Here is a 16,231-nt window from a genome sequence, read left to right on the forward strand (position 1 = left end):
CAGAGAACAGAACCGAAACCGTAACCCGAAAAACGGGGGTTTCGGCATCAGAGGGTTAATAAGCGGGCAGACAAAAGGGGCAGACAGGGGGGTTAACGGAGAGGGCAGGCGCCGGCAGCAGCGACCGCCAACTAAACATTACGCATACGCCTTGTTGGCCGCAGAATTCAAGCAAACGCACACCATAACGCACTTTTCCACACAATTGTGCTGGGAATCACAAAACTACTCTTGAAATAATTATTTAAGAATTAATATTTAATGGGAATTAAGTTAAATTATTTATTAGAATTTTTTGAAATATTTTTAGCACAAAAATAAAGCTTGTTTTTTGGCAAGATAAATTCTGAAGTTGAGATTAAATATTTAAAGAAAATATTGTAAGAATATTTATTGCGATTTTTAAGTATTTTTATATGCTTTTGTCACAAAATCAAAGTTTTATTTTTAACAAATATAAAGAGACAAGAGATTATTCTCTAAAAACTTGATACAAATTGGGCTAAACTATTAAGTTAGGATTAAATATCTAATGCAAATAATTTAGAATGCATTTTTAAAGTTAAAAATATCAAATAATGTTTTCTTAAAAAATATCATAAAATAATAATGAATTCTCTAAAAACATGAAAGAAATGGTAATAATAATCCAAATGGATATATTTGTATATATTTCTTAAAATTAATATTTAAAATTTAATCAAAATACTAAATAAAAAATACTGCAAAAATTATAATCAAAATACACTGCCATTAATCCCACCTCGATTGTGAGGAATTTCTGACCATTTAAGGGACCAGACCAGTCCCAGCAGCTGCGAAAATTCTCACAAAAGAAACAAACAAAAGCGGAAGGAAGACGGAAGACGGAAGAGGAGGCACAAGAAGAAAAAAAGAGGAAAAAAAAAGAAAGTGGGCGACGACCTTTTACACGAAAATTCATTGTCAAGCCGCGTGTGTGTGACGAAAGAGAAGGCAACACAGGCGTAAGAAAGAGAGGGGGCTAGAGAGAGGTGGGTGGAAAAAGGGGGGTCAGGGGGGACCTGCACCTGACACGAAACTGTTGGCCACTTCAAACAGTTTTTCCCATTTTTTTTTTTTTCCTGTATTTTCCAGCCACCACCCCGAGGCCGTTTATTAAAACTAATTAAAATGTTTAAAACATTTATAGAACAAACGGAATGAAACGAAACGGGAACAATACACGGGCAAGGACATTCAAAGAGAACTCGGTTCTTAATTGCCGCAATTAACGTGGCCAACAACAGTAGGCCCCCGCTCCATGACCCCTGACCCCGCTTTTTACCAGAATTTCATTTTGATGGAGCAGTTTTGTGCCTTGAAAGTAAATTCTTTTGCCTTTAAATTAAATTGTTTCAACATTTCAAATACACTTGGTTGTGTAGTGTAGTTTTTTCACAAGACTGGGCACTCTAATTAAATAATACTAAAAGTCTTAAGGTCTTAGAGATGTGAGGGATAATTAAAGGAAGGTTTTAAGAGGGTTTCAAGGTCTCTAAACTCATAAAATTAAACTACAAGGCACTTCAGTGTATCTTTTTTGAAAAATAAAGGGCTTTGGGCACACTAAATAAATATTTTAAGGTTATAAATTGGTTATTTTGTATTTTATTTGAGTTTTTAGTTCCTTTAAGTCACAAAATACATCACAAACCTTCTGAAGTTAAACCTTTAGAAATTATAAGACTTTGTTTAATAAAATATACAACTTTGGGCACACTAAAAAGCTAAAAAAAAATATTCTTCATCAAATTTGTCATTAAATTTAATTTCAAGCCACTTTATATTTGTTTTAAAAACTAAAAATATATTAAAATTTAAAAAATTAATGCATAAACCAACTTAAAAAGTCTATAGCTTGTATTCCCCCCTAATATCCTTCATATTTCCCTTCAAAAAAACCCAGAAAACTCTCTTTATTCCTTCACTTTCTCTTCTATTGTTGAGAAAAATCCCTGGGCTTAGCCTAGATCCTAGAGGAAACTCGTCCACAATTCGCTTTCACTGACCTCGGATAAGTTTCGTTGGTGGATTCTCCCACTGGATTTCCGCAAAACACTCTCACACACACATATCCTTCAAAAATGACAATGAGATCTTTGTGCCATCCGGCTCTCCATCAATCTAAGTCGCGTTCACCATCTTGGTTTTGATTTTCTCAATTTTCATCGACTTTTCCACGCTTTTCCTGCTTTTCCACTTGCCCATATCCATTTCTGGGCTTTACCCAAAAAAAAAAAAAAGGAAAAGAAAAAGAAAAAGAAAAGCGAGAAAGAAAGAGTCAGAGCCAGTGATAACTTTGAGCGCGATTTTCCCTTCTTTTATGCCGCAGATTTTTCCGCTTTTCTCCCTTTCTCTGTGAAGGGTTTTCTTTCTCTTATTTTTTGGGTAATTCTTGTTTTGTTTTCAACTGTGCTGCTGCTGCTGACATCGAATTGGATGCTTTTCAAGTCCACAATTCTCTTGCAATTCCTTTTTTTCGCTTTTTTTTATCTCGATTCTCGGCTTCTTTTGTTTTCTTCGCGATTTTCATAAATTTTTTATTTTTTTGACCATTTTTTTTTTGGGTGGTGATGGTTGGTGGATATCGCAGAGCGACATTTGCATAAGCCCGCATAGATTCTTGCCCCCAATAAGTTGCTCTGAAATACACTGATAAAATAATAGGTACTTTCTTTTGCTAAATACTGTTTTTGAGTCAGAGGTTTAGGTTTTGCAGAAATATACTAAAGGTAGCCTCGAAAAATGATCAGAAATTGCTTCGAAAACCATTTTAATGGGAATATTTTAACTTTTAAGTTACTATAATTCTCAACTAGACATTTTGAAGCCTAAATTCTTAGATCTTACAGACTTTATTATGAAAAAATTATGTTTTCTTTACTAATTCTTTGCATTTTCTTAAAATTTTTTGTAGTTTTTAAATTCATGACTTCAATAACATTTAAAAATTATTTTTTCCTATAATTCTCAACTAGAAATTTATGATCTTTAAGGTATTAAGGTTTTCTTATTAAATATTCGATTCAAAAAATTAAAAAAAATTATTTTTTTACTCATTATATTTTAATCTTATAACAAAAATCATTTGGAAACCTTTTTCACAAGATTTTTTAGCTTAATTTGTTTAATTAGACTTTTAAAACCATCTCTTCATTAATTTTAAGCTCTTTTTTTCACAATTTGAAGATTACTTCTTAGTTGTTTAATTTTTTTCCAGTGCATATGCGTTATGTAATATATATATCAGCCACCTTACACCCATTGCACTTTATTATTTACTGCATTTCCAATATTGCTGCCCCCTTTCCCTATGCAGCTAGTGTCACCCATTATTGTCAGCCCCCACCTCCTTGAATGTCCTTGCCCCACCGACGTCCACTCATGCGCAAGGACAAAATGCATTTTGAAATTGATTGCGCCTTCAATCCAGCTCCAGCTAGATAACTAATCAATAGAAATATTATAGAAATATTATAGAAATATTATTGAAATATTATGCCAGGCTAAGCCAACAAAACTACCATCTACAAATCAAACTAAAATTATTAGAATTTAAGAGAGAATATTTTCTATGCTTTATAGTTTTCTAATTTATTTTTGAAATTTTATTCCTCTCTCTCTCTGGTTTATAATTTTTGTTATATTTATTTTCTTTGAACCTCCAACCGCTGAAATGTATGCAACATTTTTTGTTATTCAACTGCGCCAAATCATTTCGCAAAAATGGGAAAAAAATAAACAAAACGTTGCAAAAAAAAAATAGGAAAAAAAAATTGTAGAAAAACCAAATGCATGTCCTAATTGATGACATGGCAAACATGGGCAAGAAGAAGAGCCAATAACAACACAAAAATCGAAACTAAGCAAAACAAAGGCACTGAGAGAAAATAAGGGGTTTTACACAAAATTTAAATCTAAATAGGGCTTGAAAAACTATATTTTTTTCACAAAATAAGCAAGAAAATATAAAAGAAAAGTTTATTTTTATATAAAAAAAAGTACAAGCTTTAAAAATAAACAAATGTTGAAATTATTAAAAATATATAAGTTGAGGAAATATAATTTTTCATAGATTTTATTTATATTTTTTTTTAGTTTTCTAAGAAAAATATGAGTTTCTAGAAAGACTCTTCAAAAAATCAAATAAAATGTTAAAATAACTCTAATAATTTCTAAAAATAAATCCATAAAAGCTACTAATATTTCTAAAAAATTCTACACACTTTGTATGTTTTTTGTAAGAATTTTCCTCAGTGTCCTAACAGAAACAGAAACCGAAACAGAAGCAGAAAACGCAACGAAGTTTTGCACAATTTAGTGCACATTGTTGCCATTTATTGTTGTTATTGCTGCTGTAAAATTGACTTAACTGTACTGCAACAGCAATAATAGCAGCTCCCCCCCTTAGAGCCCCCTTTCTATTACCACGCCTCTGGTACAGAAATAAAAAAAAACATTAGAAAATCCCTCCTTAGGTCCTAAACCCTTTTTTTTTTTATTATTGTTGGCTTTGTATTGGGGTTTGAGGTTGGAAACTTTGTGCCCATTATTGATCCATTCTATGGAGGAGAGACTAGGACTAGGACTATGCCACCTTAACCGAGGGGCGTAACCTCGCTCAGCGAGCTCCCCCCCTTTAACACATGCCCTTGCCTAATACGAGTCTTTATTTAATTTTAATGCCATTTTGTGGCATTTTCTAACAATGACAAAGGGGTTGAAAAAATACAAAAACCAAAAACAAATTGTTTATAAATATATCAAGTCCCAGAAATAACTTATTATTCATAATAATAACAAAGTAAACAATAGAAATTGGGAGTTAAGGTTGGAATAATAAACAAAAGAAGCTTTTCAAGGGAATTTCATATTATTTTAGGCTATTTTGGATTAATTTCTTTGTTTTATTCTATTTTTAATATATTTTTGTTCCATTTTAGGGGAGACTATAAATATTTTTAGACTATTATTTATATAAAATCGAAATCATAGAGACTATTTATATTTTTCGACTATTATTTTTATGAATTCTAAATCAATAACTCATTTTCTTCCAAAAATATCGCATTTTTCTCTCTCTAAAATTATTTAAAAAATGTTTAAAATGTTTATAAAAATTGTTACTATTTTTTGAATATTTTTAAAGCTTTTTTATAAAACTTGAAAGCACCTTGCGTGAATGATTCATTTGACATCCACTGCAGTTGTTACTTTTCCCAGGACTAACTAGGGGTTCGACTAGGGAAGGACTCAGAGCCCCTTGGTTTAAAAAAATCAAAAAAAAAATAATACAATTTTTTTTCTCTAAAATATTTGTTTCAAAATGAATTCGCTATAAAATAGAGCTAGTAACCCCCTTTTAGAACCCCTTTGGAAGCCCCTGACTGTTATATATGTGTGTATTTTAAGTAAAAATTGTTTATTATACAGCACAAGGCGGAAAACTGATATTGCTATCTTGCTCGCCTGCATTCGCCTTCCACTTGCAACAAAAATGGGCAAAAAAAAAAATAAATAAAAGGGGGGAACACATGTCTGGCAAGACGCCTGTTCTTGCCACGCCTCCTTCCACAGCTCCCTCCCTTAAGTTAGACTCCTTGTTGCACATGAATAGACACGCACACACACACAAACTTACACACATGCAATTACCAACCCCCCCCCCTACATATGTGTGTTCTTTTTTTGTTAACATTTCTTGTGTTTTTTGTTGTTGTATTTTTGTACTTTGCTTAAACGTTTTAAATTGTTTTCCAACCTTTTACATTTTTTTTTCTATTTTTTTTCTTGCTACTTTTTGTAGGTTGTATCCCCCCCTTTTTTTGTACCTAAGCGCATTTGGGGAATTTAAGCTCATTTTGTGAGCCTTTTTGGTAAATCGCTTAGGACTACAAGCTTCTTGTCTGTAAATACTTGAAGTTTTCTATGAAGGGGGGGCTGAGGGAAAATAAATGAAAAAATATACAAGCTAAAAAAGAGGTTTATAGTAGGAAAAATATAGGTTTTAAAATATTAAAATGTAATAATTATTCAATTAATAAACAAAAAATAATTTATTTGTTGAGCTATTTTTATCAAATAATTATTAAAATCTAATAAATATTAATAGATAAAATAATATTATTTTGTTTGTTTTTCCTTTAACCCCTACCCCCCTTAATTTCTACTTGTTCAAATTAATGAATATTTTGAAAATAGCCTACCTTTGCTGGTAATTATTTAAGCAGCTTTTTAGATAGCTTTAATAAATCACTTAGCCTGGAGTTAATTACACAGTTAACTCCTTTCATTTACCGAATTCCAATTGAATCAATTTCCAATTAGAATTTGTGTATGCCGCAGCGCCATCTAGTGTCAATATTGTGCAGCTTGCAGTGGCGGGTCAAGAAAGGTCGAGAGATATTAAGGATAATTAAGGATAATTATTAAACAGGGGCGGCCTAAAGGGGGATTTTTTAGATTTAAAATTTATTTAAGATAATAATATTATTTAAAAAACTAGAACCCCTTCGACACCCCTGATAAAATTCAACCTATTGTATATTAGAGGTGCCAAAAGGGGGGTGTCTGCCTGTGCTAGGCAGGAGCGGAGTGGGTGGGTGGGTGCTTTGCTTTATTGTTATAGCGCAAACAATTTCGTGTCATCCGCAATTAGGCAGGCTTCAGGCTTCAGGCTCAGGCCCGGGCTCAGGCTCGCGTAATATCGATTTAATTGCGCCGGGACCGGGGCCGGAGCCGGGGATTCGAAAGGGGGGTTCCAGGGTGATGATGGCACCCAAGCATATATGCATGAGGTGCCCACAACAACCAACAACAATACCTAACAAAATAGCCAAAGCGAATTGAAAAAAAAAATAAAAATAAAAAGGAATGCGACACGCAAGGATTCAAAGAATGATTCGCTTTATTTAAATACCAGTCATTCAATTAATAATCCAAAAAAAAATAATTAAAAAAATATTTATGAAAGGTATATTTGTTGAGGCATTTTTTAACGATTTTTGTTGTATTTTTTTAGTGGAGAAATTTTAAAAGAAAAATATTTATTATAAGTTAGTTCAAAAATACTTCAATCTAAAATGTTATATTTTAATTTAAATTTAAATATATTAGAGGACGCGCTTCTTTAAAAAACAATACTTAAAATATTAAAATTATATTGAAATTTTGAGCTGAGTTTTTTTTTTATTAAACATAAATTCTATTAAAAAATATATTTCTAGTTCTAAGTATTAGAAATAAAGATGAAAAGTACCGGATATAAGATTCCTTTTTTTTGGTTTAGAATTCTAGAAAAAAGTCTAGAATTTCAAATTCTTTTTAAGCAAACAAATTCAAAATTAAACTGCCAAGTATTAAATTATTTTTTATAGTTATTTTTAAAATTTACTAAATAATATACCATCAATTATAATTTATAAATGATTCGCTTATAAACCTATTAATTTCAATCTCTTTCTATCTTTTCTTTACAGGTAAGCCTCAGATCTGAGCTAAATTTAAATAATACCCTAAAACACCTACCAATTAAAATTAAGATTTGGTAAGAAGTATAAAAACTTAAGTAAAAGAAATCATGAATTAAATTTTAACACACTGACTGGGAATTAAAGTGAATTTTTCGTGGGCTTCTCCCACTCAAAGGAACGAACACCAAAAAAAAAAAAAAGGACACGTTTCAGTGGGATCTTAATCCGCTATAGGATAGCCACTCCCCCCGAACCCCCACCACCTACTATCCCCCCCTTGGAAGCCCCATACACCACCCCCTACATGCATAATTGGATTTAGTGCCGTTTCCTGTCATACATTCGAATTCGCACTCCTCTTTGAACTGAATGAGGTTCCAATTTGATTGCATTAACATTTGACATCGTCAGGAGCGCAGGACTTTTGGCCAGGATATAGAGACGTGCCACAATACAAAGGCCGAAACTACACTTTCATATGCACAGTGAGAAATTATTAAAATTAAGTTTCCTCTAAGACTACTTTAAGAACTGAAGTTTGGAGTTAGAAGATTTAAAAAAAATATATTAAAAATATACTATAGGATAGTTTTTTGAAAATAATACTAATTTCTTTCAGTGGATGCTCTCATCCAGATGTGTGCATATATTAACAAAAGGTCCTTTCGCTCGTCCTTTCGACTGTTACGGTTTCTGTTTCTGGTTCTGGTCCTGGTCCTGGTCCTGGCGCTGGTAAAGTTGCTTTTGTTGTGTCGGCCTCTGTTTAATATGCAGGATTTTGTTATTAATATTCAATTAAAAGGCTTCCCAACTCAAGGATGCCAGGATGCTGGGGGCGTGGCATTTGCCAAGTGCGAAGGCGGCGCGAAAAGTTTTCCTTTAGCTCCTCCATGTTTTTGTTTTTCTTTTTTCTCCCCCCTCCTCCCCGAAAATTGATGAATTTATTGGCCTTGCCACGCCCACGCAACTCCTATGCCTCCCACACCCCCCTATATTTTTTTTGTGCCGACGCCTCTGGCTAATTTATGGCTGATACTGATGAGCCAGAAGAGAGTCCAAGAGGAGGAGGAGGAAACTGAGCAGCTGAGAAACATCAATTTGATTAGGATTTTCGGGTTGCTCCTTTTTTCGGGGGGGAGGGAAACTGGGAACAGACTTCTTCTGCAGTCTTCTGGCTCTCAGCTCTTCCCAGTTTCAAAACTTATTTATTTTTAACTTGTTTTGTAAACATTTCTTTACACTCTCTCTCGTTAATTCCCTTTGTTAAAGGTAAACTTCCGTCAGGCAAATAAAAGACAGCAGAACAAAAAAAAAAGGATAATAATCACATGACAATCCAGAAAGGACACTTTCTGCGGGTCTTTTAAACAGGGGCATGGCTTGGGGTCTTAAGGGGGGCTTAGTGCATTTTAAAAAATTAATCTAGGATTTTTTAGATATATTTTGTATTTGTAAAAACACTATTTAAAATATTTTAAATAAATTAAAGACAATATAAAACTTATATTACTTTTTTTTTTTAATTAAAATATAATTTGTAGACATTTTTTATATTTCTTAATCCTAAAATCTATATTAATATATATTTATAATTTAAAAAAATATATAAACCATATGAGAAAGAAAAAAGGTCTTAAAAATATAAATAAAATGAGAGAACTATTTATAAATATTTAATTTTAAATATAAACAATAAAAAAATAAAAGAATATTAAGAAAAACTATCTTTTAAATTTTGTATCTTTATTTTTTAGTTTTTCTTGGAAATAAAACCATTTTTTTATTAATTAAAATTTTAAAACCAACCAACATCCCTTTCCGCCTAAGCCACTGCCCCATACATGTGTGTTAATTTCAACGGATGTATGTATGTATGTGTGTGTGTGTGTGTCCCTGTGTGTGTGGCGTAGTTTTCCAAAGAAGGAAAAACTTTTGTTTACCCAATGTTGAGAATGAAAGATATTTCCAGCGAAAATCCTTCGTGAGGGATCTAATTAACATAATGTTGGGAAAGACACCCACACGCCCCCGCCACTAGCCACGCCTCCTCTTTCACTAGGATATGGTATGTGTGTGTGTGTGTGTGTGTGTGTTTGGTTGTGTGTGTCATTAGCGTTTTCGTGGCATGTGTTTTTCCGTTTTTCTCCCCCCCAACATTCCCCAACCTCCAGGTCCTGTCTTTAGCTTCACTTGTCTCTGTCGCTCTCTCGTTCTAACCCACCTATGGACTGTCTCTTTCTGGCATTCTTCTGTGGCACGTGCGTTAAAAAAAAATATAAAAAAACAAAACAACAACTAGATAGAGCTACAACAACAATAACGCTGACAGTCAGAAATTACAATAAACAATGGAGGATGGAGGAGGTCCTTGGGAAAGGTCCTTGGAGGAGGGAAGAGGCAGAGGCGGCAACAGGAAATGGGTTACTTGGAAAACACACAAAAGGAACACAGAAACTAACACAAAAAGTAAAGAGGCTGATACTGATTATGTTTATATTTTTGGGAGAAAAAAACGTACAGTCATTGCTTAAATAGCACGCCAATCGATAATTATCGATAACAAATGAGAGATTAATTATTAGAGGTGGGAAAAAATAATACCAATTTACGACAACAAATTATTAAAGCCAAAAAACCTAAAACAGACTTTAAGAAACTACCTTTAAAGTCCCTTTAAAATAAATAACAAAAAACCTATTAACCAAAACTCCATTTCCACCAAAACTCCCTATTACTGGAGGACAATTGCACTGATTATAGTAATTCATGATCCCAAGGACAATAAAAACCAAGTGACAGCGCGGACATAGCAAGTCCGAAAGTAATTTTAATGTCTCGCCTGGAACTACAATAACATAAAACTCTATGAAAAAAAAAAATATATATAAGGAGGGGAGTAGGGAAAAATAATGTAGGGGTTTGGGTAGTCTCTTTGACTATCGGGGAAGTGGTTTTTACTATCCAACGAGAATCTACCGCAACCAAAAACAAAAGTTATGTGTTCACCAAAAATCATGTCCAGTCATTTCCTGTACAACTTTCGGCCCAAGGATCCAGGACCCAAGGGTCTACAGGCAAAAAATACAACAACAAAAAAATAGAGAGGGTAGAAGGGGTAGTTGGGGAAGTAGACGGACTTTCGTTCGGTGGCCTTTTATGGTCATAAAAATTTTATTATAATTTTTAATAATTTAGGCAAGCATATTGCTTCCAGCAAAGCGAGCTATCCAAAGTTTTTACTTGGCCTTTCTTTACTTTTTTTTTTTTCAAAAAACAGTAGGGGTTAAAATATTAGGAATGGGATTTAAATAGAAATAAAAATAGGAATAGAAAATAGGAAAAGATAAATGAAAATATTGTGCAAAAATAGTAGCAAGAGAACTCCCTTATTTTTATATTTTAAATTCTTATAATTTTCTCACATATTTTTTTTAAATAAAAACCCCCAATATCTTGAACTTAGGTGTACCATAAGCCCCACCTTCACCCTCTTTCCACCTCTTATATCACCTGGCACATACGCACGCCGGGCATTTCCGGCTCTTTATATTCTCGGACTTTTCTGAACCGCACAAAGCGCACAAACACACACACACACACACACACACACACAAGCCCACAAACTGGAGTACGGACGGACAGGTTGGCGGACAAACGTACAAACGGACAAGCGGACAGACGGACGGACGGACACAAAAAAGCGGACACGGTTACGGACAAGAGGAACACAGTCGCAGTCAAAGTGCAAATGCCGTAAATCATGGCGCTGGTAAACAAGCAACAGCAAGGACCTCAAAACAAAAGACAAAGGACTTTCAAAATATACCCTAACTTTAAATAAAATTTAGGCTATAAATTACAGACAATTAAAAGATATAAACAGTTTCAGAAATATTATAATTAAACCTAAAAAAATAACATTTAAAAAATAAAATAAATAATATGGAACTCAAAATAAATATACCCTTAAACATAAAGGGTATAAAAATAGAAAAAAAACCGAAATAGCGATACGACAGAGTTATAGCCAAGACTATAGAAAAAACGGTACGGATTGGGTTTTGGGGGGATATATATTCTATATACGATACATATATCCCAGTCAGCTGTCTTTCGACGCGTTTCGTTAACTCTTCAACTGGTTTTTGTTTACTATTTTTTAACAAAAAGAAAAAAGAAAAATTAAGAAAGAAAAGGGAACTAATTTGATGAAATAGTTGGGATAACTTACGGCGAGGATTTTCGAAGTGGAAATAAAATAAAACAAAAACAGAAAAATAACACGCAAACTCACACGTGTTTAAGCGATAAGGAGTTAAAGGTAAAAATTGATAGCTGGCATTTAAGTATTAAAGAGCACCTGCTTAAATATTTTAAATAGAGAAAATTAATAGCAAGAGTAGGGGGCCATCAGAAAAAATTTCAAAAAATTCGAAGAAAAATTTCCTTCCCAGATTTTGATGCAGATCGATGGAGAATCGATTCACAAATCGATTAAGGTATTCCTTTCAAGAATCGGATGAGAATTGGCAAAGATATGGCCTTCGATCGGGGTCATATGGGGCTTTTCATGCATTTTATGAAATTTGAAGGGGACCCCCTAGAAAATTTTATAAAAAACTGAAAAAAAATTTACTTCCCAGATTTTGATGCAAATCGATGAAGAATCGATTCACAAATCGATTAAGGTATTCCTTTTAAGAATCGGATAAGAATTGGCAAAGATATGGCCTTCGATCGGGGTCATATGGGGCTTTCCATGTATTTTATGAAATTTGAAGGGGACCCCCTAGAAAATTTTATAAAAAACTGAAAAAAAATTTCCTTCCCAGATTTTGATGCAAATCGATGAAGAATCGATTCACAAATCGATTAAGGTATTCCTTTCAAGAATCGGATGAGAATTGGCAAAGATATGGCCTTCGATCGGGGTCATATGGGGCTTTCCATGCATTTTATGAAATTTGAAGGGGACCCCCTAGAAAATTTTATAAAAAACTGAAAAAAAATGTCCTTCCCAGATTTTGATGCAGATCGATGAAGAATCGATTCACAAATCGATTAAGGTATTCCTTTCAAGAATCGGATGAGAATTGGCAAAGATATGGCCTTCGGTCGGGGTCATATGGGGCTTTCCATGTATTTTATGAAATTTGAAGGGGACCCCTCAGAAAATTGAAAAAAAAATTTAAAAAATATTCCCTTCCCAGATTTTGATGCAGATCGATGGAGAATCGATATACAATTCTTTTAAGGTATTCCGCTTAAGAATCGGGTGGAAATGGACCGAGTTAGAACATTGAAACTTCGTAGAAAGTTCGCTGGGAAAGGGACTTACGGACGTGCGATTCAATCGACTCCTGAGTTGATCCCGATCAGGAATAAAAAAGTATCTTAAAGTGTGGCTGATATATCCTTAACACTTTTTGGACAGAAAAGGATTAAAAAGCGAGAATAAAAAGTGAAAAGCCCACGAAAAAAATGCGAAAAACAAACAAAAGCCACAAATGCCAAGGCCAAACACAGACTGACAAGGGAAGGAACAAGAAAATGTGGGAACGGAGGCGTAAGGGCATTGTGGGCGTTTGTTGGAAAAGTGGGCGGTAAGACGCCCCTATCGCATATGTCATACATATGTTTGGCGGCCTGTTTTCTCTGTGTGTGTGGGTGTGTGTGTGTGAGTTTCCATTCAGCCGAGAGGGAAAACGGCAAGTGGAAAAGCGAGGAAATGTACACAAGCCAGCGGAAAATGTAAAAAATAGGCGACAAAAAAACGCGTAAAAAATCGTACAAAAAAATAAGAAAAAACTACTATATAAGGGACAAAGAAAAGAATATAAAAAAAATACAAAAAAGGAAGCAGCTCAGGCGAGAGAAATTCGTGCAAAGTCGGTTGCAAATATGTTTCAATTTTGGAGAGAGTTGAATTTACAGTTTCAGGGAGTAACATCATTGAAGATTTTCCACTGATGTAGTTAAAAAAAATTAGAGGGGGTTTCTTGATACATTTTTAATTTATTTTTATAGAAGACATTAATGACATTTTTAGACCTCAAACATCGGAGTACCTCTTAATTTTATTTTAATCAAATTTTTTAAATTCCTTAAGAAATATCTTTAAAAAAAGATTTTAAAAAAATTATAAATTTAAAAATTACCTCCATGTATATATATATATTTTTACAGACATAGTTTCAATAACTTTTTAATAATTTCACTCTCTAGTTATCCCTCCCTAATTTCTCTCCGTGTAGACCATACAGCTTAACGCCAGTAGTTACGAGTTACGTTCCCAGTTACATTTATGGCATCTGCAATTGCAGTTGCAGTTTTCAGTTGCATTTGCACTTGATGGCACAAATCCAGACATCTGACAACCCAACTTTTGTGCCACACACTCTCAAAGGTTTTTTGGCTTCACAGACCCATTTTTTTCCCCACTTTTTTATTCATTTTATTTGTACATATTGCAGACACATGTTGTTTTAAACTTGACCCACAAAAAAAAACTGGAAAAAAAGGTGAAAAAGGGATTTTTAATTATTTTTGACGGCATCTGTTTTCATTTCGATTTCATTTAATTAAAAACTATTGAATTAAAAATGAAACCGGAGAGGTTGCATTTTCTGTTAATGAAATAAATTGTATTTAAATAAAGTGAAATGATTTATAATTTACTTATTTTTTAATTGGTTTTTTGAATGAATATGTTATACAAATATAAAAAGCGCCATCTGTATGGTAGTTTTGTTTCACAAAAGCCCTCTATGGAGTGGTAGGAGAAGCTCGAACGCCCTCTATGGGCTGGTAGAAGAAGTGCCGCTCTCTTTTTAAAGACGACTCATAGGTGGCGTTTAGAAACTAAAGCAGCTACTAGAGGGCCTTATTTCTATTTTAATATAAGTTTTAGTTTTAAATTAAATAAATTATTTAAAATTTTAACATTTTCTAACCATATTCTATAATTTCTCTCTCTCCCAGACCAGTTAACAAAAACCCGCTGATAAAAAAAATGAAGAAAATGCGTCAGAAAATTCCTCTGATCCTGCCGATCCTGGTGATTGTCCTGCTGCTGATCCTGCAGCCCGTTGCCGTCCAAGCCAAAAAGAACAAGAACAAATCGAATCAAAATCAACATCACAGCGACTCCTCGTCCTCGAACTCGCAGTCCTCATCGTCCTCGATGGACGAAACAAAATCAAAAAGCGGCGACAACGGCGGCCAACACTTCGCCATGGAGCCGCAGGATCAGACTGCGGTGGTGGGGTCAAGGGTCACGCTGCCGTGTCGCGTCATGGAGAAGGTCGGCGCCCTGCAATGGACCAAGGACGACTTCGGTTTGGGGCAACATCGTAATCTCAGTGGATTCGAACGATACTCGATGGTGGGCAGTGACGAGGAGGGTGACTTCTCGCTGGACATTTATCCTTTGATGCTGGACGACGATGCCAAGTACCAGTGTCAGGTGGGTCCTGGACCGCAGGGCGAACAGGGCATCCGGTCGAGATTCGCCAAACTGACAGTCCTTGTGCCGCCCGAAGCGCCGAAGATCCTGCAAGGCGACTATCTGGTCACCACCGAGGATCGTGAAATTGAATTGGAATGCGTCTCAGTGGGCGGGAAGCCGGCGGCCGAAATCACATGGATCGATGGCCTTGGGAATGTCCTCACCAAGGGCATTGAGTATGTCAAGGAGCCACTGGCCGATTCCCGAAGGATCACCGCCAAATCCATCCTCAAACTGGCCCCCAAAAAGGAGCATCATAATACCACTTTTACGTGTCAGGCCCAAAATACCGCCGATCGAACATATCGATCGGCAAAGCTACTGCTGGAGGTCAAATATGCGCCCAAGGTCACGGTGTCGGTGGTGGGTGGCGCCCTGGCGGGTGGCAAGATCCCCGAGGGGGCCGAGGTCATCCTAAGTTGTCAGGCGGATGCCAATCCTCACGAGCTCAGCTATCGATGGTTTATCAACGATGAACTCATGACGGGGGATTTTACTACAAAAATGGTGAGTTTTTTTTCACAGGTATCGATAAATATCGATAGTATTTCGTTATCTAGTTTCTAACAATTATTATTTACTATTAACTTGAGAAATTTATTTAATTTCTTAAGTTTTCGATAACAATCGATATTCTTATCTCTTTATGTTGCTATCGGTTGGAGTTTTGTTTAAAAAATATCGATATTTTAGAAATTTTAGCTTATAGTTGCGTATTTCTTTAATTTTCTTAAATTATACAGAAGTTTTGTTAAGTTTTTCTTTTGTTTTTGTAATAAAGACATGTAATCGATAACTATAATTTATTTTACAGATCATTCACAATGTGACCAGGCAGTACCATGATGCGATTGTGAAATGCGAAGTCGTTAATGCCGTGGGAAAGAGCGAACAAAGCAAGACTCTGGATATAAGCTGTAAGTTTTTAAAAAAAATACCAAAAATATTGAAACTATCGATAGGTCTTTAATCAGACTTTGATTGCCAAAATCGATAGTTTTTCTTTAGTTTTTAAACTTTTCAACTAATTTTTTACAATTATTTGATTAGTTGGTCCAGTTTTTCGACAACGTCCTGTGAGTGTGGAAGCCGATTTAGGAGCTACTGTCAGTATGCGTTGTGAAGTGGCCGGAAACCCACCTCCCGAAATCGAATGGATCAATGAGAACAACGATCAGGTAAGTTACTTTCTCCCCATAACTATATCTGTTGATTAATTTAAATTCTTTAT

The 16,231-nt window shown here is 34.6% G+C and overlaps 1 protein-coding gene across 1 annotated transcript in view; it reads left to right on the forward strand.

Moving 5' to 3' along the window:
* Nucleotides 1–16,231, forward strand: part of LOC6502351 (irregular chiasm C-roughest protein) — a 53,899-nt gene that overhangs the window by 32,016 nt on the left and 5,652 nt on the right. Inside the window, exons 2-4 of the mRNA XM_001967513.3 lie at nt 14,475–15,507; nt 15,815–15,917; nt 16,051–16,178. Of these exons, the coding sequence (XP_001967549.1) occupies nt 14,506–15,507; nt 15,815–15,917; nt 16,051–16,178 (1,233 nt within the window). The 5' untranslated portion in view covers nt 14,475–14,505. The remainder of the gene's footprint in view (nt 1–14,474; nt 15,508–15,814; nt 15,918–16,050; nt 16,179–16,231) is intronic.

The sequence above is a fragment of the Drosophila ananassae genome, chromosome XR, assembly GCF_017639315.1.
Source record: "Drosophila ananassae strain 14024-0371.13 chromosome XR, ASM1763931v2, whole genome shotgun sequence".
NCBI lineage: Eukaryota > Metazoa > Arthropoda > Insecta > Diptera > Drosophilidae > Drosophila > Drosophila ananassae.